At 40.3% G+C, this 27,359-nt stretch overlaps 1 protein-coding gene across 1 annotated transcript; it reads left to right on the forward strand.

Moving 5' to 3' along the window:
- Positions 1 to 5,200: 5,200 nt before the first annotated feature.
- On the forward strand, positions 5,201 to 26,334 carry SLC40A1 (solute carrier family 40 member 1). Its single transcript, XM_043894347.1, has 8 exons — positions 5,201 to 5,578; positions 6,070 to 6,137; positions 11,091 to 11,250; positions 13,392 to 13,507; positions 14,772 to 14,898; positions 22,161 to 22,403; positions 23,208 to 23,861; positions 24,971 to 26,334. Exons 1-8 carry the CDS (start codon positions 5,536 to 5,538, stop codon positions 25,282 to 25,284), a joined length of 1,725 nt encoding a protein of 574 aa, XP_043750282.1. The 5' UTR covers positions 5,201 to 5,535; the 3' UTR covers positions 25,285 to 26,334.
- Positions 26,335 to 27,359: the final 1,025 nt, after the last annotated feature.

A 27,359-nucleotide genomic window follows, 5' to 3' on the forward strand; every position in this document is an offset into this window, starting at 1 on the left:
AGTAGTCATTATGGATGTGAGCGCTGGACCATAAAGAAGACTTAGCACCAAAGAATTGATGCTTTTGAATTGTGGTGCTGGAGAAGACTCTTCAGAGTCTCTTGGACAGCGAGGAGATCCAAGCAGTTAGTACTGAAAGAAATCAACCCCGAGTATTCATTGGAAGGACTGATGCTGAAGCTGAAGCTCCGGTACTTTGGCCACCTGATGTGAAGACCTGGCTTATTGGAAAAGACCCCGATGCTGGGAAAGATTGAGGGCAGGAGGAGAAGGGGGTGACAGAGGAAGAGATTGTTGGATGGCATCACTGACTCAAAGGACATGAGTTTGAGCGAACTCCAGGAGACAGTGAAGGACAGGGAAGCCTTGCATGCTGCAGTCCGTAGCTTGCAAAGAGTGGCACACAACTTAGCAACTTAGCAATAACCCCATGAAAGAGATAGAATTACTCCTGATATACTCTTCCCATCCAGTTTTACATAGGCCTCCACTGGTCAATGCTTAGTTCCAGTTCCCTACTGGTGCCTGAGTCCCCATCATCTCTAAGGGAGCCAGCAGGAAAAAGCCCTATTTATGCTTATTGGCATCACCTGCGTTGTCCCAAGCTTATTAGGTGGGGACAGGCAGAATAACAAAGCAGAAAGAGCAAAGGCTTTGCAACTGGACAAGTCTAGGCTTGAATCCTTTCTAACTGAGTGACCTTAGATGAGTTATTTAACCTCTCTGAGTCTCCAATTTCTTTCTGTGTACAATGGGGATAATAATAGTATACTTCACAGGGGTGTTGTGAAGATGAGACAAGATAATATCTGATAAGCCCCTTGTTTAATATCTGCCACGGTGCTCCACATGTGATACCTTTTATTATACATGCAGCTCAATGCAGGTAACATTGCAGTAAAACATTTCTGGCAGACACCTTTGTGAAGACCTTCTCATTGTATTTTTAATTACCCTTAAATGATTAAACAATCACTCTAGTTAATATTTTCTAATTGCATTAAACTGGAGGTTTGTGTCTAGGGCACATGATAAGGGTCTTATTTATCATATTAGGGTCTATTTGTGTGCAAATTCAAGGACCCAAGATGAGGGATACCATTAAAGATTTTATGGCTGTGAGACACCATTATCTTTTACTATGCTGCACTCATAACTGACATGTTGTCACAACTGGGCATCTGATGAAACTGTTAAGGGACAAATCAACACTATGGAAGTGGTATTTACTGAAATAAAAACCAAACAGAAGAGCAGGCACAATGATCACATCAGTAAGAGACTGGGGTGGGGAAGGAGCTGGAAAACAGAGACTCTTACACTGGACATGTGGACTATGTTCCAAAGGGACATAGTTAGGAACTCTGAAAGTTTTGTTCAGTCCAGAATGCAAACTTCATGCGTAAGTGTATGGCCAGCTTAGTGGGAATCAGCTTCAGGGTGATGCCCAGAAATAGGGATGCAGTGTGGAGTGTCTGAGGCAGATGACTGAGAATATGAGCCTATATGACATGGGAACTCTACTCAAATGAGTTAGGCCCTATGTGCTGTCTCCTGGGAAGGCCTTGCAAGCAAATGGTGCAATTGAAAAGGGTTACCAAGAAGATCAGTTAAAATGACTGAATACCAGAGAAATCCATCCCTGTTTTTTTTTAAGCCGAGGACGGCAAGGCTGGGTGAAGCCAAGCGAGGTTTGGGGAATATGAAGGGAATATTGTGGAGCTAAGTGTTTGTCTTCTGTTTCTAAAGACAGCATACAAGAAAATGGGCCCTAATGGTAACATGAGAGAAACAGATTTGACAGCAAATGAAACTACCTATGGCAAAAGTTGAGAGGCTGAAACATTCATTAAATGAAATTTGTATGTATTTTCTGGCTGCACATAGAGAAACTAAACAGCAAATGCAGTGCCATGTTTTTTTGGGTTTCCAGTGAGTGTGATGGACAAAATGTCTCTTTTTCTCCTTCAAATTCTCTTTCTTTTCAAGATTTTCTAAGACCACTTTTGGTTTACTTTTATCCCAATGAATACTACTATTGAAAAATGGCAAACTTTCCATAAATGAATGCATTTCTTAAAAAAAAACAAAATTGGGTAAACCTGACATAACACGAAATGCATGCATTTCAGTAAGTTTTAGTACATGCAAATATTGTGCAACCATTGCCGCTGTCTAATTCCAGAACATTTTCATCACCGCAGAAGGAAACCTCACACCCGTTAAGCAGTTACTACCTATACTCCTCTCCCTCAAACACCTTCTATCTCTATGGATTTGTCTTAGGAATGTATTTCTTTTGGAATCTTATGAATTCTGTATTTAATTTTACAACTAGAGGTAGAAGACTACTGAGTGTATCTGTTGTGTGTGTGGGTATGAGAGGGAGAGAGAGTGAGAAGTGAGCATTCATGAGAAACTTTGCAAGGTAAAATCTTGTGAAATAATACAACAAAATGGAAACATGGGAGGATACTTATTTTTTAATTAGCTGTTCATAACTTAAACTAGATATCTGAAGGTAAATTCCTCAAGGGTCCAGTCAATTACAGGTTCAAGAATGGCCAACAGTTCTTGAGATATGCCTGCAACACTGAGAAAGGTTCTTGAGTGGCAGTGTGGCTTTATCACTCCTACGTTAGGCTAAACAGTTTCACACCCGACAGCAGCTCTGTCCTGGATCCAAGCTCTTCCTGTAATTGCTGATGATAACCCTATTACTTTTCTTTAGAGCAGTGTTGCAGTGACCATTGCTTATTCCGCATTTATTTGTCCTGGTGAGCACATCAGATACAGCAGAGGAAACTTAGGATGCCTGACGGGTAAGTTAAACACAACTTAAAATAATAAAACTTTTTTTGTAGCCATAACTACTTATCAATTTTAAATTAAAATACACATTTTATTCTGGCTGGAATTTTTTAAAAGTTAGGTAACCTATTTAATTTAAAAACTTGGAGAATGAACTAGAAAACATTTTATAGGGCATTTTTTGGTAAACTGATTTAAAACTTGCATGACTTCCTTCATTATGATTATATTGACAGGAAACTTGTGTTGTCTAAATTCTGGAAAAGATACATACAACTTGAAAGAAATCTTAATTTTCAACCAATCAAGTAATTCCTCAGAAGGAGGAATAAATAGCCTATCGGGTCTTGTGACTTCAGCAGTGCTTTGTAATCTAGACTGTCAAGGCCAGGAGATTACTGTCATTTTGTATTTTGTGTGTATTTTGAGGAGTTTTATTCCATTTTCATTCTCAATGCCTTTCCATTTCATAAGCCCCAACTAATTATCTTAGCCATTTCCACTAATAAGGACTGGTTGTGGTTGTGGTGTTATGGATCTTGCTTGCTTTCTTTCCAAATTTCTTATCCACATGCTTCACGGTAGTCTCCCACCTCTTCTTTTTGTCCCCATTCTCTCATTTTGACTTCTGAGGACTCCCTGACGACGATGTAAAACAGAGTCTCCACATCACATTGTGAAATGTGCATGACTTAGCTACTATTCCAACAAACATTTCTCAGACAGTGTGGGCCGGAAGTAATTTTTTATTTAACCAACCCAATCTCCTTTAAGCTACCTGGAAGTTGGGGGCAGCACAACACTTCTCTGGTGGCAAGTGCAAATTAACGTAAAGCACTTGGGGGTCCTCATTGCTAAGAGACTCTGCGGTGAACCTCTGGTGCCTTGCTTGAGGACCTATCAACAAAATTCATCTCCTGGAAGAGACTGCCATGATGTGGAGGTGTTTGATTCCTCAGTTCCCTTCTTCTGCGTGTGCCTCATGTGAGGGTGCCTTGGTTTACTTCTCAAGGACGTGTGGGTACATTACCCTATTTTCCAACTTTAGAAGACAAACCAAAACCTCTCTAGGAGTGAAGAGAAAGGACTTGAAAATGTTGTGAAAGAAACGGGGGGAAAGAGGGCTTGAAAAGGATAAAGGCAGTTAACAGCAGTAGCTAAACTGTAAATCACCTATCTCTGACCTCCAGACCACATCCCAACGGAGTCCGGCTGCACCCCGCCCCTGCGACCTCTGGGGCTCCTGACTGAGAGTCTAGATACAGGGCACATATTCACTTGTCTCCTTCACTACTGGGTGGCAGTCTGGCCTTTGCAGGGAGTGGAATCTGGCTGGGGTTTCAATGTGTAGAGTCCAGCCCCCAGGTTTCGGCGAGACTGAGACAGGTAAGTTTAACCTGGGGGTTTTAGGGGCTCCAGGGATTTTGGCAGAGAGGTGGTCGGATGGGGTGGAAAAGTCAAGGGAGGTTCAAGTCTGGTGTTCTTTAGAGTTTTTCACCAGCCCCTCCAGGAGGCCACCGAATGGCTTTATCTGGACAGGGACACAACTGGGATAACCGGTATTCCTGGTCACTGCCTATCTCATCCTGGGCCGCTTGGAGGAGAGGTGGGGAATGGCCATGTGGGTGCGGGCAGGGCTCAGAGGGCGCCGAGGGAGAAGCAAGGTTGTTGGTGAAGGAAGCGCTTGGGTGCTTCCTCCAGGAAGGACATGGAGCCCCCAGCTCTGGGCTGGGGCTGGGTCCCTACGTCGTTTCGGGACTTCACCTTTCCAGAGGCTCCGTTGACTCCTCTGAAGAGGGCTGGGCTCTGATCCTGGCGCCCCTTCCTGCCCTTTGATTCTGGTTCTTTGAGGGAAGCCCCACTATGAGGTCCTGGGAAGGAAAGACATTCTCTGCCCGCAGGCGGGCCGGAACGGGAAGGCCAGGAAAACGGCCTTCGTGACACGGATTCTATTTATTTATCTATATTAAAAATGATTTTCGTTTAAAAAAAAAGTGGGGGGGGATGTTCCCCCACACCTCCAAGCCCAGACTGGCGCTTTGCACGACGACCGTCGACCGTCGGCGGCAGCCCGCTCCCCGACCGACCAGGCCGCCGGTGCGAAGCGCGGCTCTGCAGCCCGGCCCCGGCCTTGGCTCTCGCCTGCCCCGACACCGCCCAGCCGGCTGGCTGCCCGGGCTCCCCGACCTCGTCTCGCGGCCTCCCGGAGGGCGGGGAAGCCGGCGAGCTCAGCTCGTCCGGCGAAGGCCCCACCAGGCCCGCGGGTCGTTTGCGGCCAGACGGCCCCGAGGGCCGCGGGTGGGCGGCGACTCCTAGGAAGGGCGTGGAAGGCTGCGGGGCGCCTGGCCTCGCGCCGCGGCGGCGGCCGGAGCTCCGCCCCCGTCCCCGTATAAGTGGCGGCCCGGGCCCGGCCCGCGGCGGCGGCGGCGGCGGCGGCGGCGGTGCAGGCTCCCGAGTCGGTTCGGACGGCCTGTTGAGCCCCCTCCACCCGCTTCCATAAGGCTTTGCCTTTCCAACTTCAGCTACAGTGTTAGCTAAGTTTGGAAAGAAGACTAAAAGAAGACCCCCGGCCGTTTTCCTTTTTGTTTTTATCACAGTCGTCGTCGGAGGCTTTTTGCACAGAGCTGTTGTGTTTTCGGCGGTGCTTTCTTCAGTTTCTTGCACTCCTGGTGACAAACGCCTCAGCAGGAACAGCAGAAGAACAAGCGGGGGGCGTCTGGTGCCATGACCAGGACAAGCCAGCAGAGCCGTCAGGGAGGATGCTGTGGTGAGTTGAGCCCACGCATGGGGTAGAAACAGGTTGGTTCGTTGGAGACCTGCAGCTCCACGCAGGTTTTGGAGGAATGTGGCTCAGCTCTTAACCAGCGTGCTTAGCAGCTCTTTTGACTCCTGTTTTGGTGGAGGTTAAGGAAGAAAGGAATTTCAAGGTTTGGGAAAGGAGTTTGCACACAAAGGAGGATGGAATCGACTGGACGGTTTGGGATTGCCTTGTTAAAAATAGAATGGCGTTTAAGACTGTTGAAACAAGAGCATTGGTCACTGTATGTGAAGTTTTGCAGGTATTGACCAATAATAGGTCATGCTGAATTTTTCATCTCCCCATCAGTTTCTAGGTGGCTTGATGAAATCTACATGGTTTGCCCCACAAAGCAGTTTTTAATAATTGTATTTAATAAGAGCAAATGAATGAGCATTCCAACCTCAGCTCACTCAAGGGACTAAACATGCTTTTTATCTCCCCACTGTGTATCTTTGCAGGCTCCTTGGCAAACTACCTGACCTCTGCAAAATTCCTTCTCTATCTTGGTCATTCTCTGTCTACTTGGGTAAGTGATGACCTACAGTAATTCTTACAACATACTTGCCCAATTTCTTGTTTCCTTTCATTTGAGCCAGTTGTATTAAGCCATCTTCCAGTTTTGTCATGCATCTGAAGAAATCAATTGGACACACATGCTGTAAGTTGTTTTCACCAAAGATGTTTTCCTATAGGTGTTGGTGAATGCTACTTAATTTTTAGGTTATCATACTTTATGTAGACCAACAGCTCTCCGAAGACAGGATTAAAAAAGGCAGGATTATCTTGTATTGTATGTTGCCTTACAAGGCTTAGTAAAGGGTAATATCTGCTACTAAGAATGGATGAATGTCTCATTGATATTACTTTCTGTTTTTACATATTTTAAGGTATTTCTCTATTTTCTTTTGTTAAGATAAGTTCCAGCATACCACACTATGAAAATACAGTAGAATAATGGCATGACTAACAGGCTAAAAATAGCAGTTCTAAGATTAATGTAAATATAATGGACCCCAAGAACAAATATATGAGTGATGAAAATTCTGGTCTTTTCAAATGTTATCTGTAGCTAGATATGTGTGAGACATCTCAGTCTATCTTAAAAGCCATCATCCAATGAAAATCAGCAGCTGATTGATAAGTCACCCTCTGACTTCTTATGTGGTTTTGGAAGAGTCCCACTGTTTCTGTAGGCCTGGGTTCCTTCACCAACATCCCCCGACCCCAAAGAATAATCCCCAAAGGATGATAGATGTGTTTTTGATTATTAAATCATTTTGATGGATAAAATCTTTTAAATTAAACAGTTAGTCTTACTGTTTAAAGCAATAAATCTGAATATATTCTATTCATGTGTCATATGTGATAGTTACAGAACCATAAGTTTCTGTTTTACAGAACTGTAAGTAAGGAGAAGGAATTTTGAGAGTAAATTTTGTGAATGTTATTTTCTTTTTAAATTGGAAACTGCTATTGGATCATCCTTAAGACATGAATGCAAACTATAGTATGAGGAAATCCGTACCCATGCCCTTGGGAAATTATTAAGCTAGGTTATCAGCTCTTTAAGAAAGAGCAGTTCAAAGATGGCTTTTTAGAAAGGCCAGCTTCTATCTCCCCAGAGGCTTAGACAGGGATGACTCTGCAAATACATGTACACAAAGTAGACTTGGCCTGAGTTTCATTTCCGGTAACTGATGATTCTAAGTAGAAATTGAGTGAAACTGCCCTTAATTAATTTAAATCCAATTAAATTACTCTTCCAATTTAATTCAGTAGTATTGAGTATTTTTTTAAAAAGTGGTAAGTGATAGACGTAAGTGTCTAAAATGCTTATCTTGTGATCTGGACCTATTTCTTAGGGGAAGAAGGTGCCTAACTTCCAAATACTGATTAAGTTTTAGATTTTTATGACCTTTCGTTAGTAGGTTAACAGGTCAGATTTGCCAAAAGAGTGGAACTGTGATTGTTCCAGGAGGATTTGTTTTTTGTCTTACAAAACACAAAGAAAAATGACAGATGCTTACTCCAGTCTTAAAGATAATTGAGCAAAAGGAGTTCTTGTGGGAAACTTGGATTAAAACAAAACACAGCAATTACAGCCGGGTAAGGTTTAGTGGGTTTTCACTTCTTGGTGCAGAAGAGTGCAAAAAAGGAATGCTCTCTAAGGCTAGATAATTCTGCCTTTTGAGTATTGTCTCCTGTTTGACGCTTTGCCTGATTTTATTGCAACAAAATATATGTGCTTATTTATTATATATGCATGTGTATACAAATCTATCTATCCATCGCCCACGGTTTCCTGTACTCTGAGTATATAGGTGTTAAGGTAGAAGGTTATATTGAGTTAGATTTGTGTGAAGTTGAATGCTTTTTGTTTCTTACTTCATTTCTTTCTGCCAGTGGATCAATATATTTTACTCTGTGCTATCAGAATACAAAATATGGTAAGAAGTGAATCCTGTTTTCAAGAAACTTATGATGTAATTTGGTGTAGGTTTTAAACAATGTATCTAATTACAAAAAGATAACAGTGTAAGGCAGTGAAAAAAGGTGGCCAGTGTTACTATCTTATGCATCATGCTATGGACTGGCTCCATTTACTGCCAGATGTCTGCATGGCGCCAGCTGTTACTTCCTTGGATTTCTACTCATAGGTCTGCTTCATGCAAAATGCCACCTTCCTGCTCTACCCTACTTTATTTTTCCACTTAGCATTTGTACCACCTGGCCTACTCTGGGTTTACTTTAGGTCTCTGTTCACTGGGATGCAAGCAGCATGAACATATAGATCTTGATTTATGTGTACTGCTGAATTTCTAATGCCTGCAGTATGGTTGGGTACATAGGAGCCTCTCAAAAAGTATTCAGTGCAGTAATGACATTCATTTGGCCTTTGGATCAGTGCCCTGGAAGTAGATGAACATGTAAACAAATCCTCAAAGTTTGATGAGAGCTTGTGGGAGGGCAGGAAATGGAGGTTAGGAAAGAATGGGTGGGTGGGCCTGCGATTGCGCTTGGTCAATGTTTACAGAGACTTTACCTGATTCTTGCGCTTGGTGAATGTTGAGTCTGTTACTTCTTAAAGCCTAAGCCTTTGGAAATTGGAGCAAGTGGAGCAGTTTTACTCTTCTCCATCAGGGAGGTGGCAAGAGAGAAAACTTTTGTGGCACTTGTTTCAAAGTCCTTCTTTAAAAAAACCTAAACAGATTCTTTTGGAAAAAAAATATAGGAGTAAAACAACAAAGAAAGAAAGAAGAACCTATTACATAGCGCAGGGAACTATATTCAATATCCTGTGATAAACCGTAATGGAAAAGAATGTGAGAAAGAATGTGTAACTGAGTCACTTTGCTGTACTCCAGAAACTAACACAACATAGAAAGTCAACTGTTCTTCAATAGAATAAGTGTAAGAAAGGAAAGAAAGAAGCAATCGGAATAATATTTCTTATTCTTTATGATAGGAAAGAGGACATTCTCTCATGGAGGCAGGCTATCATTTGAGGCATTTATGTGTTTTTGTCTTTTTAGAGGATTGAGATTAGGATAAAGCACCTCTGCTCTCCTCATCCCATTTTATTCTAATCAAATCTAAATTTACTTCTCATGTTAAAGGTTAAGAAAATAGGTTAATTTGTTACTCTTATTGACATTTTTATCTTACTGTATAAATTGTCTTTTTATTGTTTTCAAACAAGCTGTATCATATATTTTTAGTCATTTAGTACAATGGTATTTGAAACGTTATTCCTACTTAAGTGGAAGACATTTTCTGTTATCAAAGCAAACTTTAAAAAGCTGTATGAGAAATGTGAATTATGGTACTAATTAAACCTCAAACTTCTGGAACATTCATATAACAGATCTAGTGTGCCAGAACATTATAGTTGATAACTTAGTCTCACTCTGCACTCATTTACAGCCAGGACCCCCTGCGCGTCCACTTTGTTGATTGCACGGTTATTTGCTGTGTTTCTAGTCTGGGATTTTGCCCTGTGCTGGAGCTCACATTCCAGACCATCAAGTGAGAATCAGTCTTTCAAACATGCTGTTTCCACTGGTTTCCAGACGTTTACTTGTCCTTATTCACCCCATCCCTCAAGGCCCTACTCTTATGTTAACTTTCAACTGCGGTTCTAAATAGAGGTTCTAAACCCTCTACACCAAAGTTTCTGTACCTTGGCACTATTGACGTCTTAGCCTGATTAATTCTTTGTTGTAGGGACTGTAGATGCCAGTAGTAAACCCACCCTCACAGTTGTGACAACCCAAAATAGATCCAAACATTGCTAAGTGATCCCTGGAGGATCACCCCCATTTGAGAAATACTGGTCTACATGAAGCTTATTGTAAATGGTTGCTACAGTATGCATATCCGTTTAACTTTAGATGCATCAGATTGTTGTCTTGGCTTTATTAAATGTTTAAAATCATATGACATAGCAGGATAATACATTGCTCCTTGTACACTAAATTTGTCAAGAGGATGTTAAGACGTTGGAAAGAACTAGGAGTGTAGTACTACTTCCAATCCGTAACTATGGAGGCTAGCCTGGGAATTTAGTTTCCTGTAGTGATTTCTCATAGGGATAGGTTATGATAGAACGTTATTGTCCTGGTTTAGGTTAACCTTACAAGTCAGGAATGGGGCCTAAAAGTTCAAAATAAAGTCCATTTTAGACTTCTTACATATTAATTTGGCTCAACTCATTTGAAAGTTTCTGTTACTTGTTTTGCAGCAGTGAATTCCAGATTTTCCTATATACTCTGGAGAGAAGAAATAGTTTTTTTTTTTCCCCCTTTTAAAACTCATCTATGTCAAAATGTTAAAATTATTTATGTATTTATTTCTGACATCTTCATGTGGTGCCAGAATTTGAACATATTAACTTCATCTTTTTGATTGTCCTGATGTTTTAGGTCTTTGAAATTTATTTGTGAAGTAGAACACAGATTTTAGAATGTTATAGGTAAAAGAAACTTGAAAGGTAATGTAGTGCATTCTTAGCATTTACAAATTGGGAAACTAGCTTTTACTTGACATCCAAGGCATACTGATGTTTGTAAACTACAATACTATAGTTTCATTCTGCTTCAGTAGCAAACTTCTTCATGCCTCTCACCCCCAGGCCTGGCTAGAAACCTGACAAAAAAAGGGAACAGGTTTTACCTCAAAAAATCCTCCTTGAACTTGGAAACTGTATGCTTTTCTGGAATGATAAGTATGTTTGTTCCATTAATATGCTTTTCCTCTCAGGTTTACTTAGTAATTGGGCAGGAATATTTTCCACTGTGCCAGGATGAAGAGTTTTAACACCTGACCACATTGAATCCATAGAGGAATTGTTGACTTTGAAAATCTCCTGATGTAGCCGGAAAGTGCTCCTCTGTCAGGAAAGCAGCTTTTTGAGTATGATTGACTAGCAACTCGCACCCCCAAACTCTATGAACACCTCTTCTCTCTCCTCCGACCCCAGGGGGACCGGATGTGGCATTTCGCGGTGTCTGTGTTCCTGGTGGAGCTCTATGGGAACAGCCTGCTCTTGACGGCGGTCTACGGGCTGGTGGTGGCAGGCTCTGTGCTGGTCCTGGGAGCCATCATCGGCGACTGGGTGGATAAGAATGCCAGACTGAAGGGTGAGTGGTGTCATAGGAGCCTTTGTGCTCATGGGACCAGGGCCTGCGCTGGAGAGAAACCCCAGTGGCGAACCCTCTGCAGCCCCTCTCTGAGTGGTGGGGTGCTCAGTGGCAGCACCCCTGCTTGGAGGGTCCTGGGACTCCTACAGAAAGATGGGATATCAGGGTATTGAGCTTATAGATTTGGGGAGGGATCTTTTTTGGCTGTTCATAAATTAGGAATGTTAATGGTTAACATCATAGCACTTTTCTGTGAACCATGTTAAACATTAAAAGTTTACTTAACTCTGGCATCTTTTTAACCAGGACTTGCATTGGAGTTCATTTAATACAATGTTCCTGGGACAGCTTTAACATCTGTCCTCTGGGGTACAGTGTTTCATATAGGCAGGTGTGTAGGGGAAGTGAAAACAATGGATTTAAAAAAGAGCATCTGATCACAGAGAGTTGAATTATTAATTTTTTAAGAAAAAAGAAGAAATGGTAGTATACTGACATTAGAGCATTAATACTGAAATCATTAAGTATTGTATAAGAAAAAGAGAACAGTTCAGTTATTCAGAATATAAGAGCAATTTGGATAAAATTCAGGGCAGAATTTCCCAGAATTATTCAGTTGATAATGCTAAGACCTGGCCATGTCTGTCTTAGTCATCGGGGAAAGATTGAGGTATCTGTTTCTTTCAATGCAGGATGACGGCCCCTGGTTAGAAAGCAACTGGATTATCAAACTCTAGGACTTGATGCTATCAGTAAAATGGCCAAGATGGACGTTATTTTATTTTGAGAATCAATAGACCAAAGAACATATAGAAAAAGGTTTTGTGTCCTAGAAAAAATTCCCAGTTATTTACATCATTATACATAGGGGCATGGGAATGCTATATATAGAAACCTTTAATCTTATGATTGTTGAACAGTGAAATTGTAAGTTAGGAAAGAATGTTGAGTTGGATGAAGAGGAGTTCAGTGGGATAGCAATCTTGCACTTATTCGATGTAATCAACTCGTGTCTGCCTCCATGAAAATCTTTGATGTCTCTAGGCTGAGTTAACTAGAGACACTGTTTTTTTCTGCAGTCCCATTAAAGCTTTGTTAATACCTCTGCTATTTCACTTATGCTCTTATAATTATCTGTTCACGTGTCTACCCTTCCTGTGGTCTGTGGGGTTCTGAAAGCCAAGAATCTCATTCAGTTGATATTTAAGCCTTGTACAATAAAAGAATGACTTATATGTTGGGATTTTATTTCATACTAATTTCAGAAAGCAGTTTGTTTTGTCTCGAGGCTTTGATATAGCCTTCCAAGCCAGAATGAGCTTTACTGTCCTTCAAGGCAAGAGCTATAATTATACCTTTCATATACAACCCTCTGTGTTTTTCAGAGTGCTTTCATGAGTATTTTATTTGAGCATCATAATGACCCCATAAAGTGAGGAAGGCAGATAGATGTGTATTATATCCTCACTTTATAGACACAGACACAAGGGTTTAAGTATGCTGCCCTAGATCATCTGCTGCAGCGAGTGGCAAAAGAAAGACTTCCCTGGATCCTGACCTGTGCTTATGTCAGCTCTTGTCTACACGGATGCCTCACTCTCAGAAAGCTGGCATTTTCTCTGAGGAAAGATGTAGTTTAGAATTTCATAGCAAAGCAAATAGCTTTAGTGTTCTAAAAGGAACACACTGCTGCCTTATTCTTGGCAATTTTTTATATCTTTCCTACTTATCTGTACGATCTTATCAAATTCAGCCCACCATCTAGGAGGTCATGAATTCCATGACCTCTTCCTTAGCCTCTTCCACGTTCTTATTTTTGCCTAAGCTACAAAGGGCTGAGACATGAATCTTGTTTATCTAATATAGTTCTGTTTATGACAGTATACTTTCAAGAAAATAAATGAAAATGCGGTCATTATGAATGGCTTTATCAGGGAAAATGCGAAGTACTTCTTTATTCTGTCTGCAAGTTTTACTGATCTGATGTGATATGCTGGGTCTTGCTAGAAATAGTTCAGGTAGGAATGTTTCTATTTCTTGTAATTTGCATATGCATTAATACAGTAAAACAGTGATACATGGATGGGAGCAGCTCCATTGAGATACTTTGGTGTGTGAACACTGTTTCTCCCTCTGTATAGTGGCCCAGACTTCACTGGTGATCCAGAATGTTTCAGTCATCCTGTGTGGAGTCATCCTGATGATGGTTTTCCTACATAAGAACGAGCTTCTGACTATGTACCATGGATGGGTTCTTGTAAGTTCTCAACAAGATTCTTGATGGCAGAAAATTGATGTGTCTGTTAGAGATAAAAGAGGAAAACTCTCTGAGGCTAGGGAATGTCATTTTGCAAATAGGTTAATTTTAATCTCATGTTTCATTGAGTTAGACAAGGCTGTGATCCATGTTACTTTAATATCCCCTACCACTTTTGTTTTGTTTTTGTTTTTGTTTTTTGCCCATAACAGGCATTCGTTGTGTGTTGTTTGAATTTAAATTTTATTCTATTAGTTTTCTTTCCTTTTGTGTTTTAATGGCAGTTCAAAGAGTTTATTACATAATCCAGTTGCTAGCTTTCAGGTCATCAGTATTAACCTACAATTTGTTCACACCATATAAGAAATGTTATCCATGTATATAAATCAGTCATGATTGTGGTCCTCAATAATAATTGGTATTTGTATTTGAGGACATGGAGTAGATAACTTCTCACACTTTAATTTCATGATAGCTTGACGGAAAAGAGCACAGAGATGGGTGTAGTGGAAAACAATAAATTTGGTGTCACTAGTAAATCTTCTTAGGTATATTTGAATTGATATTGTAGAGTTCCAAAGCTAGATGGACAAGAAACCTTCTACTCTATTCCCTTCATTTTGTTGATGAAAAAGTGAGGCAAGGTGATGATGTTAGCTGATTGCCTGTTGTCATGCAACTGGAAAATGTCAGAACTCTGATTTAAATGCAAGACCTTTCACTTCCCCTTCAGTGTTTCTTCCAAAGGACATATTTGTGGGAGGAATTAAAAACTACCCCGAGGTTAACACTCTGTGATAACTAGGTCATATAAGTGTGCATATGACTATTTTGTATCATGTATACCACAGATGGGGCTTCCCAGGTAGCTCAGAGGTAAAGAATCCACTTGCCAAAGCAGGAAACGCAGGAGACGTGGTTTGATCCCTGGGTTGGGAAGATCCCCTAGAGAAGGGAATGGCTACCCACTCCAGTGTTCTTGCCTGGAGAATTCCATGGACAGAGGAGCCTGGTGGACTACAGTCCACGGGTCACAAAGAGTCAGACATGCCTGAGCACTCAACATGTTTTTGTACCACAGAAGATGCAGATTAGAAAGATATTATGCCCTTTAACTTGACCACTGCTATCTTGTTTCATGTCTACAAGTAAGATGATTTTTTAGAATTTATGAAATTAAATTAAAATTTTATTATGCTACCAAAGACCAGTAGGTACAGTGTGGTAAATCTGACAGTTTAATGTTTTTCCTGTAATTCCTTAGACTTCATGCTATATCTTGATCATCACGATCGCAAATATTGCAAACTTGGCCAGTACTGCTACCGCAATCACAATCCAAAGGGATTGGATTGTTGTTGTTGCAGGAGAAGACAGAGGCAGATTAGCAGGTAATTCGCTTTTCTCTTTCTACCAAATGGTTTATATTAGGATTCACTTTAAAATCAGTGGTAATAACTGAGGCTTAAGCCTTTTTTCTGAGTAATTTTAAGGAATACTAAATTGAAAGCATAGTCTTTTTCTTACATTATCAATTTCAGCACAAAGATTTGTCTCACTGTTAAGAAGCTAATTTATAGGCTAGTGACCTTCTCTTTTATTCTATGAAAACCTGGCAAAGATTTATCTCACTGTTAAGAAACTAATTTATAGTCTAGTGACCTCTTTTATTCTGTGAAAACCTGGCAAATAGAAGAATATTTCTTTTGAGCTTTTTCTTTCAAATACTTAAAACAGTGAATATTTGACATGAATTTTATCTTCATACTATGGTTATTATTTTCAGTACTTATTGGTCATATTGTGGATACTATTTTTATCCAAACAAATAGAAACAAATATGTGGCTCAGCTGGTAAAGAACCCTCCTACCAATGCAAGAGATGCAAGAGATGTGGGTTTGATTCCTGGTCAGGAATAGCCCCTGCAGAAGGAAATGGCAGTCCGCTCCAGTATTCTTGCCCGGGAAACTACGTGGACGGAGCCTGGCACATGGCAGCCCACGGGGTGGCAGAGTTGAACGTGACTGAATATGCAGCACACACACACACACACACACACACACACACACACGATTCTAGGATAGACTCTGGACATTAATTCCTTCAACTTTAAAGTTCTAATTGATAACTCTAACTACATTATGTATGATGCACTGTAACAGCTGTTATAAACACTAAAGAAGTATAGATAGAATGTAGGTCTTCCAAAGCTTGCATTTTAGTTGTCCATTGGAAATGTACAAGAGGGCAAAGGCTGAAGAATGCTTACAAAGCAATATATCCATTACGTCAGTAATACTTGGGCTTAGAGTAACCTACCTTACTGAATATTCCCTACTCACCCCTTACTCCATACAGCACCCAGACACAGATGGATTGAAATTGCGCAGAGTAAAGGAGGAATGTACACTTATTTACTGATCAGGTCAGCTGAGTCAACTCTGCTAGTCACTAAGATTAATGGGTATTACAAACTCATTGCCAGCCATCCTGACTGACAAGACCATTCCGGATCACTTTAGTGGCTTATCCCAGGACACAGAGGCAAGATTAAGTACTGGGGTTAGCAAGCAACTTTGACTAGACACGTGGTTAAAAGAAAAAGACAGGAAGTTGAGAGAAAGGGAGCAAAATCTGTGAAAGGTCTACATGAAGAAAAAGAAGGATTTGCTTAAGTCATCCCTTTGTGATAGCAGTAATAATACCGCTTCAGATAGAGATACCACAGTGATTTTAGAGGCCAGTGAGTATGGAAGATGCATTTAGCACAGGAAAGCCTGTATTGCAGAAAATTCTCTCTGGAGCTAAAGTAGTGATTCTCACTGATTTTTCTTCCTGTGATCATTTACCAACAGGAAATAACTCCATCTCTTTTTGTCACATAGAATTAAAAGATAAGATTTTGTCCTTTTTTTGGTGTTTTCTCCTGTTATTTTCTTTCTCTTTTAGTGTGTTATTTTAAGGATGTTAATGTATGCCAATGTTTTGAAATTCAAAGGGTACAAAAGGATATATTTTAAAAATAGATCACATATATCTGTTGAAATGTATTTGGGGAAAAAGTTAGCTTTTAAGATGATTTTCTTTCTCTTATCTGAATTTCTTAACTCATGCTGACTCTGTGAAGTCTATAGAGTCTATAATTGGAGAAAAAAAAAAAGCCCTGAGTAAAGAGAAAGTTACTCAGAATCTTTAATTTGTGCTAAATATCTAAATAAATAAATAAGTAACAAAACAAAGATCCCATGTAGTTTTCTGGGACCTTTCTGACTATAAAGTGATATTCCAGGAAAGCAACAAAAATATGACTGGCCACTTCTCAGCTGTCTTTCTTTATTTGAGGAATCATTTCATAATGGAAGAATCCAGGCTAACCAGTCTGTTTTCTAACCTTCTGGAGTTTCTGGAGTTTAAGAAAGGAAGTAAGCTGCCTGTTGAACTCTTGTCCACTGTGAATTAGTTTAGGAAGTGGTGCTGTTTCAAATTCGGCCGCAAGTACAGGATAGAGCCTAAAGAAGGAAACCTCCATGTTGTTTTTCCTCAAGTTTTGACCTCCATATTTGTTTAAAAACTAATTGAAAATGGTCCTTCAAAATAGGAACAGATAATTCTTCCATCCTGGGGGTCAGCGAGGCTCTCACCATGGATTTTTGGTAGTATTCCTGCTATAAGGCAGAGGTACAGAACAGATGAGAAAAGAGGAGGGCAAAGGAAAAGCAGAAGAGAAGGGGGGGAAGGTGTGGCAGGAGGGGACTCCAGCTGCCCCCGCGGCACCTCTGGTTCTGTGTCTCTGTACACAGATACACACCTGTCCGGTCAGGAGTAATTTATGTTCATGCAGGCCGATTTTTGAGGTTGCTGGCAAAGACTGCTAAAACCAAGCAGGAGGCTGGGTGGGACCAGCTGAGCTCATGTGCATCACGCACACATGTGTGTGTGTGTAAAATGTACGTGACGGGGTAAGGGTGTGCCCGTGAAGAGGGACGGTTGTCAGCTGGAAGCTAGTTGCTCCCAATCCCTCACCCCAATGTTTCTTGTTTTCAGAGTAGTTTATAAAATTGGAAGTTGTATCACTGAGGGTAAAGAACAAGAGAGATATTCCCTGGAAGGTTGAAAAGTTTTCTAATTTCAGTGACATCAGGTCAAAATATAGTTGTTACCATCCAGTTTAGACAGCTCCAGGAAAGGTACTTTCTCCACATAAATACTGTTAATTAATCTGTCAACTCATTTGTCTAAGTACTTGATTTAGTGTCTTATTAAAGCCTTCTCTTGAATCATGACCCTTAGCCTGTCAAATCTGTTTGAAACTTCCTTTCCCTGACTTTTTATTCCATCTGTTATTTTATTTCCTTCTTCATTTCCTTTGTTAATCACTTTTTGTTCATAGTCTATGAGATTTTTCTTGTCCATCATTCTAGAGAAACATCTGCTGGTTGGCTTGATCAAGTAAGGTAGATATATTTCTTGTTTGGACTCCGTTGACTGAAAATTGTCTTCGTATTTGAGGTAGACAAACCTGCTAGGTGCTATTTACTCAGCAAATATGTTCTTTATTATTCTACAAGATATATACCCTTTATAACAGCAAGTGGTTACTGATGTCCGCTTTGTCACAGCTGCAGCTGAAAACACTTAATTGGAATTAAATGAGCACACATTTGTGTGTTTGTGTAAGAATCAATACAAGCCTGTGAAAAAGAGTATGTTTGCACATTGAGAGGACCAGTTCTTCTCTAGTGTGTTACCAGTAAAACGTTTATGTCTTTTTCAAAACTTATTTAATTAATTCTGCTTCAGAAAAATGAAATCTCTTTTCTGATACTACATTACATCTAAACATGATTAGCTTCCTCAGATAGAAATTTCTAAATTTTGATAATAAAGAAAAGAAATTGGTGGCATTAGGAAGTTTCATGAGCTCTTGAAAAGGGAGGTAGTGAAAAAGTAACAAATCATTTTAATTACATTTCATTGTTGTTCTGAGGCCTTCAGATTCAAGTGTATGTTTTCATTAATATTTGATTTTTGGATTCAAGTTATTGAGTTATTAGGAGCAATCCTACATTTCCATGTTAGGAAATTATTAGCAGGGGCAGATGGAAGTTAATGAGGCCTCTGCAAAATTGGTTATGTATAAGATCAATGAAAACTGCCTTTGCTTCTCAAGTGAAAGGTGAAATATGTCAAAGTTCTCCTGTTATCATGCAGGCGTTCTGCATGCATAGGACTAATTGGAAGGCAGTTGAGGACCAGGAAGAGTGAGAGAAAGAATAATGACGGTTTTCTGTTAATGTGCTCATTAGTCATATAATGCTTTTCCAAGGTGCCCCACGTGATTGATAAGGACTTTCTCAATTTTCACTCTACTCTGTGAGACAGAAAATGAGAAAGTAGGCTATTTTCTTGACTTCCTCTCCTTTATGCGTCTTGTCCTCCACTCTAACTCAGCTGTATGTTCCCATGGTCATACCCAAAGACCTTGTTGTCACTGCTAAACCCTCCCCTTCCCTAATCTCAATCTTTGGCATCCAAGACTTGAACTATACCTCCTGCCTTATCAGCTCACTCCTCCTGGTTCCCCAGTCACAGCAATGCGCCAGCCTGGTTGGCACCTGTAAGGCATCAATGACCCCCTCTTGTCTCCTCTCTACCCAGTTTAAATTCCAAATTCAGTCATTCCAACCATATGAATGCCTCCTAGTATACACCCTCAGTTCACTTGGCCTCCTCTCCTTTTGTTACTCCTTTCATAAGATCCTGCTTAAGTCCAACTCTCCATGGTAGCACATGGCTGGTGAAAAAAAGAAAAGCACAATTTTGCTCACTGCTCTCGCTTAAAATTCATGACCACTGGGTTCGAGCTGGCCCTTTCGTGCTGCTGTATGATCATACAGTTTCCTCTGGTCCCTTCCTCCTCCCACTTTCCTAAAGGACAGCGTCTTACTTTTTCCTCGTACATTCAGTACCGCCTCGCCCATCCTCACTTTCTCTGATGACCTTGCCTTGTGTTCTACTGAGAAAATGGAAAAATGAGAAGAGAACTTCCATGTGCTCCCATCTTCATGTGCCTCTTCCCACTTGTACCTACAGCCATTTACGTGACCTACACTTGTGAATTGCTTGTGGTCCTATCTAAGAACGGCTCTGCCGCCTGTGAGGAGACTCAGATTCTATCCTTTCTCATCGACTGTATCATTCACATTAGCATATAAACGTGCTGTAACATTGCTCATCTTAAAAATGCCCTTCTTTACCCCCTCTATCACTCCCATTTCTTTATTCTTCTTTTGAACAAAACTTAACAAAAAGAAATATCTGTGCTCACTCTTTCCAATTCCTTTGCTTGGTTGGGGCCTTGCTTTCCATAATACCGGGGCTGGTGGAGGGGGGTGCAACATTCACATTGTGAAGCTAGGCTGTGCCACTCACTTAGAATATAATAGAAATGGTGTCCCCTGGAGTTGGCACCAACCTCTTTAGTTCAGTTCAGTCGCTCCATCATGTCCGACTCTTTGTGACCCCATGAATCGCAGCATGCCAGGCCTCCTTGTCCATCACCACCTCCCGGAGTCCACCCAAACCCATGTCCATTGAGTCGGTGATGCCGTCCAACCATCTCATCCTCTGTCGTCCCCTTTTCCTCCTGCCCCCAATCCTTCCCAGCATCAGGGTCTTTTCCAATGACCAGCCTCTTTAAGCAGCTTCAATCAGGCATTTGCCCTTATTGCCTACCAGAATTATTCCTTTTAAGGTCCTCAGTACCGACCATGTGACCTGTCTAGAGCTGCTTCTCCATGCTTATCTTTCTTGACTTAACACCATTGCTTGCCAATTGATCACTTCCTCCTCTTTGAAACATTGCTGTCTCTTGGTTTAGGACACCACACTCTCCTGGTTTTTCTCCTCTTTTGCTGGTTCCTCTTCATCTTCCTGACCTCTGAACAGTGGCATGCCTAGGACTCAGTCCGCAGACCTCATCAGTCTATACTCAGTTGCTTGGTCTCAGCCAGTGTCTTTGGTTTAAAAATCAAGCAGCTGGTGGTGACTCGCAGATGTGGTACCTGCTTCTTCCCTGGACTCCAGACCTGTATGTTTAATTGTCTGCTTGACAGAGCCTCTTGAATGTCAGTATACCTAGAGAAGTCAACATCTCTAGAACCAAATGCTTGTTCTTTTGTCTAAACCTGATTCGTTTGAAGTCTTCCCTTTCTTGGTAAGTGGAAACTCTATCCTTCCAATTGTTGCTCGGTATAAAAACTTTAGAGTCATCTCTAATTCCTCTCTTTCTCTCGCATACCATATCTAATCTGTGTTCAAGTCTTCCTGATTCTCCTTTAAATTATATCCAGTGTCTGTTTCTCTGTTTCCATTGTTACTGTCTTGCTTCCCCGCACATCGTCTCCCACCTGTCTCCTTGGCTGCACTGCTGTCCACACCCCCGCCCCCACCCACGCGCGCGCGCGCGCGCACACACACACACACACACACACACACACACACACACACACACACACACACACACACACACACACACACACACACACACACACACACCCGCACACTGTTTTCTCATCACAGCAGCCAAACACACACACACACACACACACACACACACACACACACACCCGCACACTGTTTTCTCATCACAGCAGCCAAACACACACACACACACACACACACACCCCGCACACTGTTTTCTCATCACAGCAGCCAAACACACACACACACACACACACACACACACACCCCGCACACTGTTTTCTCATCACAGCAGCCAAAATGAACCTTTAAAAATACAAGTCCTGTGGTATCACCTCTCTGTTCATTAGCTTCGAAAGGTTTCCTGAGTCATTCGGCATAAAAATTGGTTTCCAAGTAGTAGGCTAAGATCCTGCCTGATTGGGCCACTCCCTCCCTCTCTGACCTCATCTCTTCTTATCCTCTCCCTTCCTCATTCTGCTGCAGTCTTACTGTCCTCCTCGCTGTTCTTCTGGGCATGCTCCTCCTGTCCCAGGGTTTTTGCACTTGCCTTGGCCTGGGATTGTCTTTTCCCTAATACCCACAGGACTCACTCTTTTGCCTCCTGCTGCTTCATGCCTTGCTGTGATGTTCTCTTTTTTTTCCGTGAGTTCTTCCCTGACCTTGCCATATACAGAACTGAAGTTTTCCCCTTCCCCTGAACTCTGTCTATGCCCCTTTTCTGCATTATTTTTCACTCTAGTCTTTAATGAACCTCTGACTTGCTGTGTACTTATATGCTTGTTGATTGTCTTTGTTTTCCCATGCAAGTATAAACTTCATGAAGACAGGAAGGGTATTCATTTTTTGTCATAGCCTAATTCATGATAAGCATTTACTAAGTGCTTGTTGAAATAAATGAATGTAGAGTTACTATTGAATTCGTTTTTAAAAAGCTGATGTTAGACTAATTTATATAATTCTAGAGAACCATGATTTTTGAGGCAAGTTTAATGTGACTTGCTCCAAACAGCAATTGATTTTCTAACAAAATAGTTTGCTTGCAGAGTGCTTTTAGAAATTTACATCTTAGGAATCAATACTCTTGGTTTATGAGTTGTATTATGTAAGTGGGCAGTCTCTCTTTGATAGATTTGCACACTTCCCTGCCTTCTCCACCTCTCTCTGTAGATATGAATGCTACAATACGAAGGATTGACCAGTTAACCAACATCTTGGCCCCCATGGCTGTTGGCCAGATTATGACATTTGGCTCTGCAGTCATTGGCTGTGGTTTCATTTCGGCATGGAATTTGGTATCCATGTGTGTGGAATACTTTCTGCTCTGGAAGGTTTACCAGAAAACCCCTGCTCTAGCTGTGAAGGCTCCTCCTAAAGAGGAAACTGAGTTGAAACGGCTGAATTTATACAAAGGTAAACTCAACAAAATGTTCAGTCCCTTTATTTTGATTTGCAGATCTTATATGTTGGTTGGGACCAAAATAATTCTGAATTTATGTCAGGTTTAGTTCTTAATGATGGCCTGCATGAGGTTAACCATATCAACATGGTAATAAGTTAAAACCCAGTCTTTTGAGGATCTGTGGAACAAATCTAGGTTGAACCTCAAGGAGTTGGAATGGGGCCTCTGGCCCTTTTTTTTAACATGAATAGCAGGCACAGAGGGGCAATTAATTGAGGACTGGGCAAAGTTGAGCATAGTAATGGGAAGAGCACTGGGGGAAAGAGAAGAGAATTCCTAGAAGTCTGTAAAGAAGGGAGTTACATGCCCTTTGTAGGACAGTGGAAGAGAGTGAGGATATGAGGTGGACATTTTTCAAGAAGAGAAGAGGAAGTTGGGCTTCTGAGCAAATGGAATCTTAAATGGGCCCCCAAAATAAGGTTGTGTATTTTCTCAGACAATTATTATATTTTATCTGATAAGTTTTCCTGCTGTTTACTTTGGTGGGATTATAATTTCTGAGAGAGAGGGGGGAATGGGGAGGGGAGAAGTATCAATAGTATTTTGTTTATAATGTAAATACTTGGAGTTTATTCCTTGGCTGAAATCCTTAGATGAGTAAAAGAAAATACATATTATGTTGTAGTAGCCGAGGGAGTCCATGGGTGATGCCCTCCATGGGTGAGGGAAAGGGGAGAAGAAAATTACTGTGCAAAAGGTAGTTAGCTTTTTCCTCCATGTCCCCTCCTTCAAATAATAATGTCTTTTATTAACAGAATCTGAGCCAAAACCCCTGGAGGGAACTCATCTAATGGGTGAGAAAGACCCTGACATCCATGAACTTGAACATGAGCAAGAGCCAAGCTGTGCCTCTCAGATGGCTGAGCCCTTCCGCACCTTCCGAGATGGATGGGTGTCCTATTACAACCAGTCTGTGTTTCTGGCGGGCATGGGTCTTGCTTTCCTCTATATGACTGTCCTGGGCTTTGACTGCATCACTACAGGGTACGCCTACACTCAGGGGCTGAGCGGGTCCATCCTTAGTATTTTGATGGGCGCATCGGCCATAACTGGAATAATGGGAACTGTGGCTTTTACATGGCTGCGTCGGAGATGTGGCCTGGTTCGGACTGGTCTGATCTCAGGAATCGCGCAGCTTTCCTGTCTGATCTTGTGTGTGATCTCCGTGTTCATGCCTGGAAGCCCCTTGGACTTGTCTGTTTCACCTTTTGAAGATATCCGTACTAGGTTCATTCAAACAGAACCCCTTTCAATTACACCTACAAAAATATCTGAAATCATCTCTACAGCTGATGCGCACATGTCAAACGGGTCTGTTCCTGCTAGTACTGTCCCAGAGATGAGTTCTGAATCCGTGCCTATAATCTCTGTCAGCCTGCTGTTTGCAGGCGTCATTGCTGCTAGAATCGGTAAGAAGTCTCCTTTTGTCTATTCATGAACTAAAGTGTCTTTTTGCAATGGAGGTTCAGATAATTCAGCAGAAATTGGGCTAAAATATTCCCTGAATGTTAATTTAAGCAAAATCCACTCTATTCTTAGGTATAGTCCAGTCATTTATTATGAAAATTTAACTTTATAGTTTAAAAGAACCTGTATTTTGTAGAGTGTGTATGTATATATACTTTCTTAAAACATGGTTAGGGCTTGAAGATTTTTACTGAGTGGATATCTTTCTCTTTTAATGTAATTTAGTTAATTTTAAAAACGATATTATCAATAATGATTATAATTTTAGTAATTTAGAGTCTTTTTATTATTATAACTCTACCAAAAGGACTGTAATTTAGCAAATAGTTCAATGCAATAAAGTTAAAAAAAGTGGGATTTAAATTTAAAAAAATAAGACACAATAGAGAAAAATCCTTCGGAGTTCTTCTCTAGCTGATGTTTCTTTGTTGTATACTTTGCCAAACAGATGGTTTTTATAGCTCTGAAAGGAGGCATAATGTAAAAACCTCTTACAAAGGAAAGTTTGAGTAATCATTAATAGAGGACTGATGAATTATCTCTGTCTGAATTCGTTCTTGAAATGAAACCATATTTATCTTGTGATACAAAGCAGTTCATTAATTAATTAAGTATATTAATATTAAAGCAAGACAGCTTTATTGTAGGGGCTTTAGAACCGAAGCAGTAAATGTATTAATGGCCTAAAGTTTCCTTACACTTTAAACCTAACAATATATTAGGTCCGTTCATTTTAAACTTAAAAAATACTAGTAATTATAATAGGATTTATTATGTCTCTGATTTCAGAGTTCTGCTTTCAGAGTATGAATAATCACAGAAAAGAATTGTTTCTTATGGCTGTAAAAACAATTTCTTGAAACCAGTAATAGCACAGTATTTATTAATGAAAAATCTCTAAAATTCAGCTATGATATATATACATATGGTGATTTTAAGGTAATAGTGTTAAGTATGTATTTTGTATATGTCAACAGATATTTCATGTATAGGTCTGAAATGTATGGCTCTAAGTTAAAATTAAGTTTCTAAGAAATATCTTTTATTTTAGGTCTTTGGTCCTTTGATTTAACTGTGACACAGTTGCTGCAAGAAAATGTTGTTGAATCTGAAAGAGGCATTATAAATGGTGTACAGAACTCCATGAACTATCTTCTTGATCTTCTGCATTTCATCATGGTCATCCTGGCTCCGAATCCTGAAGCTTTCGGCTTGCTTGTGCTGATTTCAGTCTCCTTTGTGGCAATGGGCCACATCATGTATTTCCGGTTTGCCCAGAAAACTCTGGGCTCCCAGCTTTTTGCCTGTGGTCGTGATGATAAAGAAGTTACAGATGCAGATCAAGCTAATACTTCTGACGTGTAAGACAGTTCAGCTGTTGCCACCCCTAGATTATGTTACTAGATTATGTAGAGCACATGTGCGTATTTTGTTCTTCAGAATTCCAATAAATTGCTGGGTGTCTCTCTCTGGTTTTACCATAGCTATGCCTTGAGGGCCAAAAGCTAGTTAGGAAACAAGCCAGGAGAAATGAGCTGGTTAATTTCCCTTATATTTAAGGATAGGAAAAAAAAAAAATAGAGAAAGAGAAACTCATTTTAAATACAGAGACTAGAATAGTAACACTGATTTTCCCTGTTTCTCATAAGAGTGTAAAATTTTCCATAGAAGAAGGATTAGTCAGGTGAATTAAGTTATTTTTTGGCAGATATTTATTATCTGTACTAGAATTCAGATATGTCAGTTTGCCCGAACACTCTTGTTCAAGTCTAGTTAATTTACTTTTTAAAAAAGCTTATTCTCAGTTGTATTATAAAAACAAATTCTCTTCCAAGTTTGAAGATTAAAGTTTGATAACCAGTATTATCCCTGTTGGTCCTATTGCTGTTAAGGGATTGACATATATGTGGAGAAATGAAATACTTAACTAGAATTCTTTAATAGGGTTTATGGTTTAACTTTAGAGAGCACCTTTGTATTTTTCTTATCAGCTAGGGCAAAATATTGTATTAAGCATATGTAGCACTTCATAAAATGGTTATTGTGTAAGCTACAGGTAAAAGCAAAGCTATAGGGTAGATTTATAATACAGTGAAGGCATGAGGACTTCAAACGTGCCTGCAGTTTGGCCATAGAAACTAGGAGTTAAAAGTCACATGAAGGTCAAGATCTGGACTTAACTCATACAACTATCCTTCATGATCTCTGTCTTGGAACATGAGGGAGTTGGCAAGTTAAATGTAGAAAGCAGGCCCAAATTTGGAAAGGTTTTGTTTTTATAAATCATTTGATTTACTTTTAACATGCTCGGTAGAACATTTTTACTTTTACTGTTTTGTACCCAGGAGTTATTTTTACCTAGTCGTAGAGCAAAACTGTTCATAAATGTATCCCTTTCAAACGTCTTTGAGAAAAGTGGAGGGAAAAAAATCCTTTTTTATATATATTTTTTCAAAACTGTTTTGCAAGTCATTTTGCAGCATGCCAATACCAGCGGCATACTTTGCCTTAACCGTTCATGCACTTTCATGGAGACTGCAATACATTGCGCTGAGCACTTTCTTTTTTCTTGAGGTTTAATCTTTTTCTTCTTTCTACAGTATGATGTAATGATTTGCTATGTTGTAAAATCTTTGTAAAATATTTCTATATAAAAACATTTTAAAAAATCTTGACTTCTTTTTCCTGAGTTGCATTCCCTTGTTGTTTAATATTGCTTTTGTTAACAGAACATCTGTTTTAGATAGTATATAGTATATAGTATCTGTTTCTCTCTAAAGATCTATAATGTTGTAATAATTCACAATTTTAAGTGTTATCTCCCTGCTCATATGTCTAGTTTATGGTGGCTTGGATAACAGTATAGTAAACATGAGCCCCAGAACTCATTCTTTGACCTTGAAGAAGTCACTTTAAACTCTCTTGAGTTCTATTTTCTCTTTTGTAAATTGGAAGTGTTATTATAAAACCAGCCGTACCTACATAACAGTTTCCCTGATTGAGTCAAGTAAGGAGCTTCTTGTAGAAGCACTTTGTGGACTATACGACAAGGTAGTAGTAATAAAATTACTAGAAGTCGGGTCTAACTAATAACAGAGAGAGTAGAGCCACATTCTCTATTCAGCAAATGTTTACTAAACAACCAATCTGTGTCCCAGACTGATTGGTCTTGGAGATGCAGATTTGACTCAAAACATGGTTGATCAGAGACTCCTTTTCTTTTCCCCCCAAAATTGGGAGCGTGAGGACTTCTGTCATCGCCCATAATTACTGAGCAGCTGCTGACTTCTGAGTAGACAGTAGATGCCTCTGTTAGGTTTGGCTGCTATCTTGAACAGGTCATCTCCTTCTTCCCGCAGGGGTGGAGCTAGGGTTGGAGGTCTGCCCTGAGTGTGGCTGTAATTGAAGGCCTGTGACCTTGTAGAATGAGTAAAACCATC

The sequence above is a fragment of the Cervus elaphus genome, chromosome 33, assembly GCF_910594005.1.
Source record: "Cervus elaphus chromosome 33, mCerEla1.1, whole genome shotgun sequence".
NCBI classification, from domain to species: Eukaryota; Metazoa; Chordata; class Mammalia; order Artiodactyla; family Cervidae; genus Cervus; species Cervus elaphus.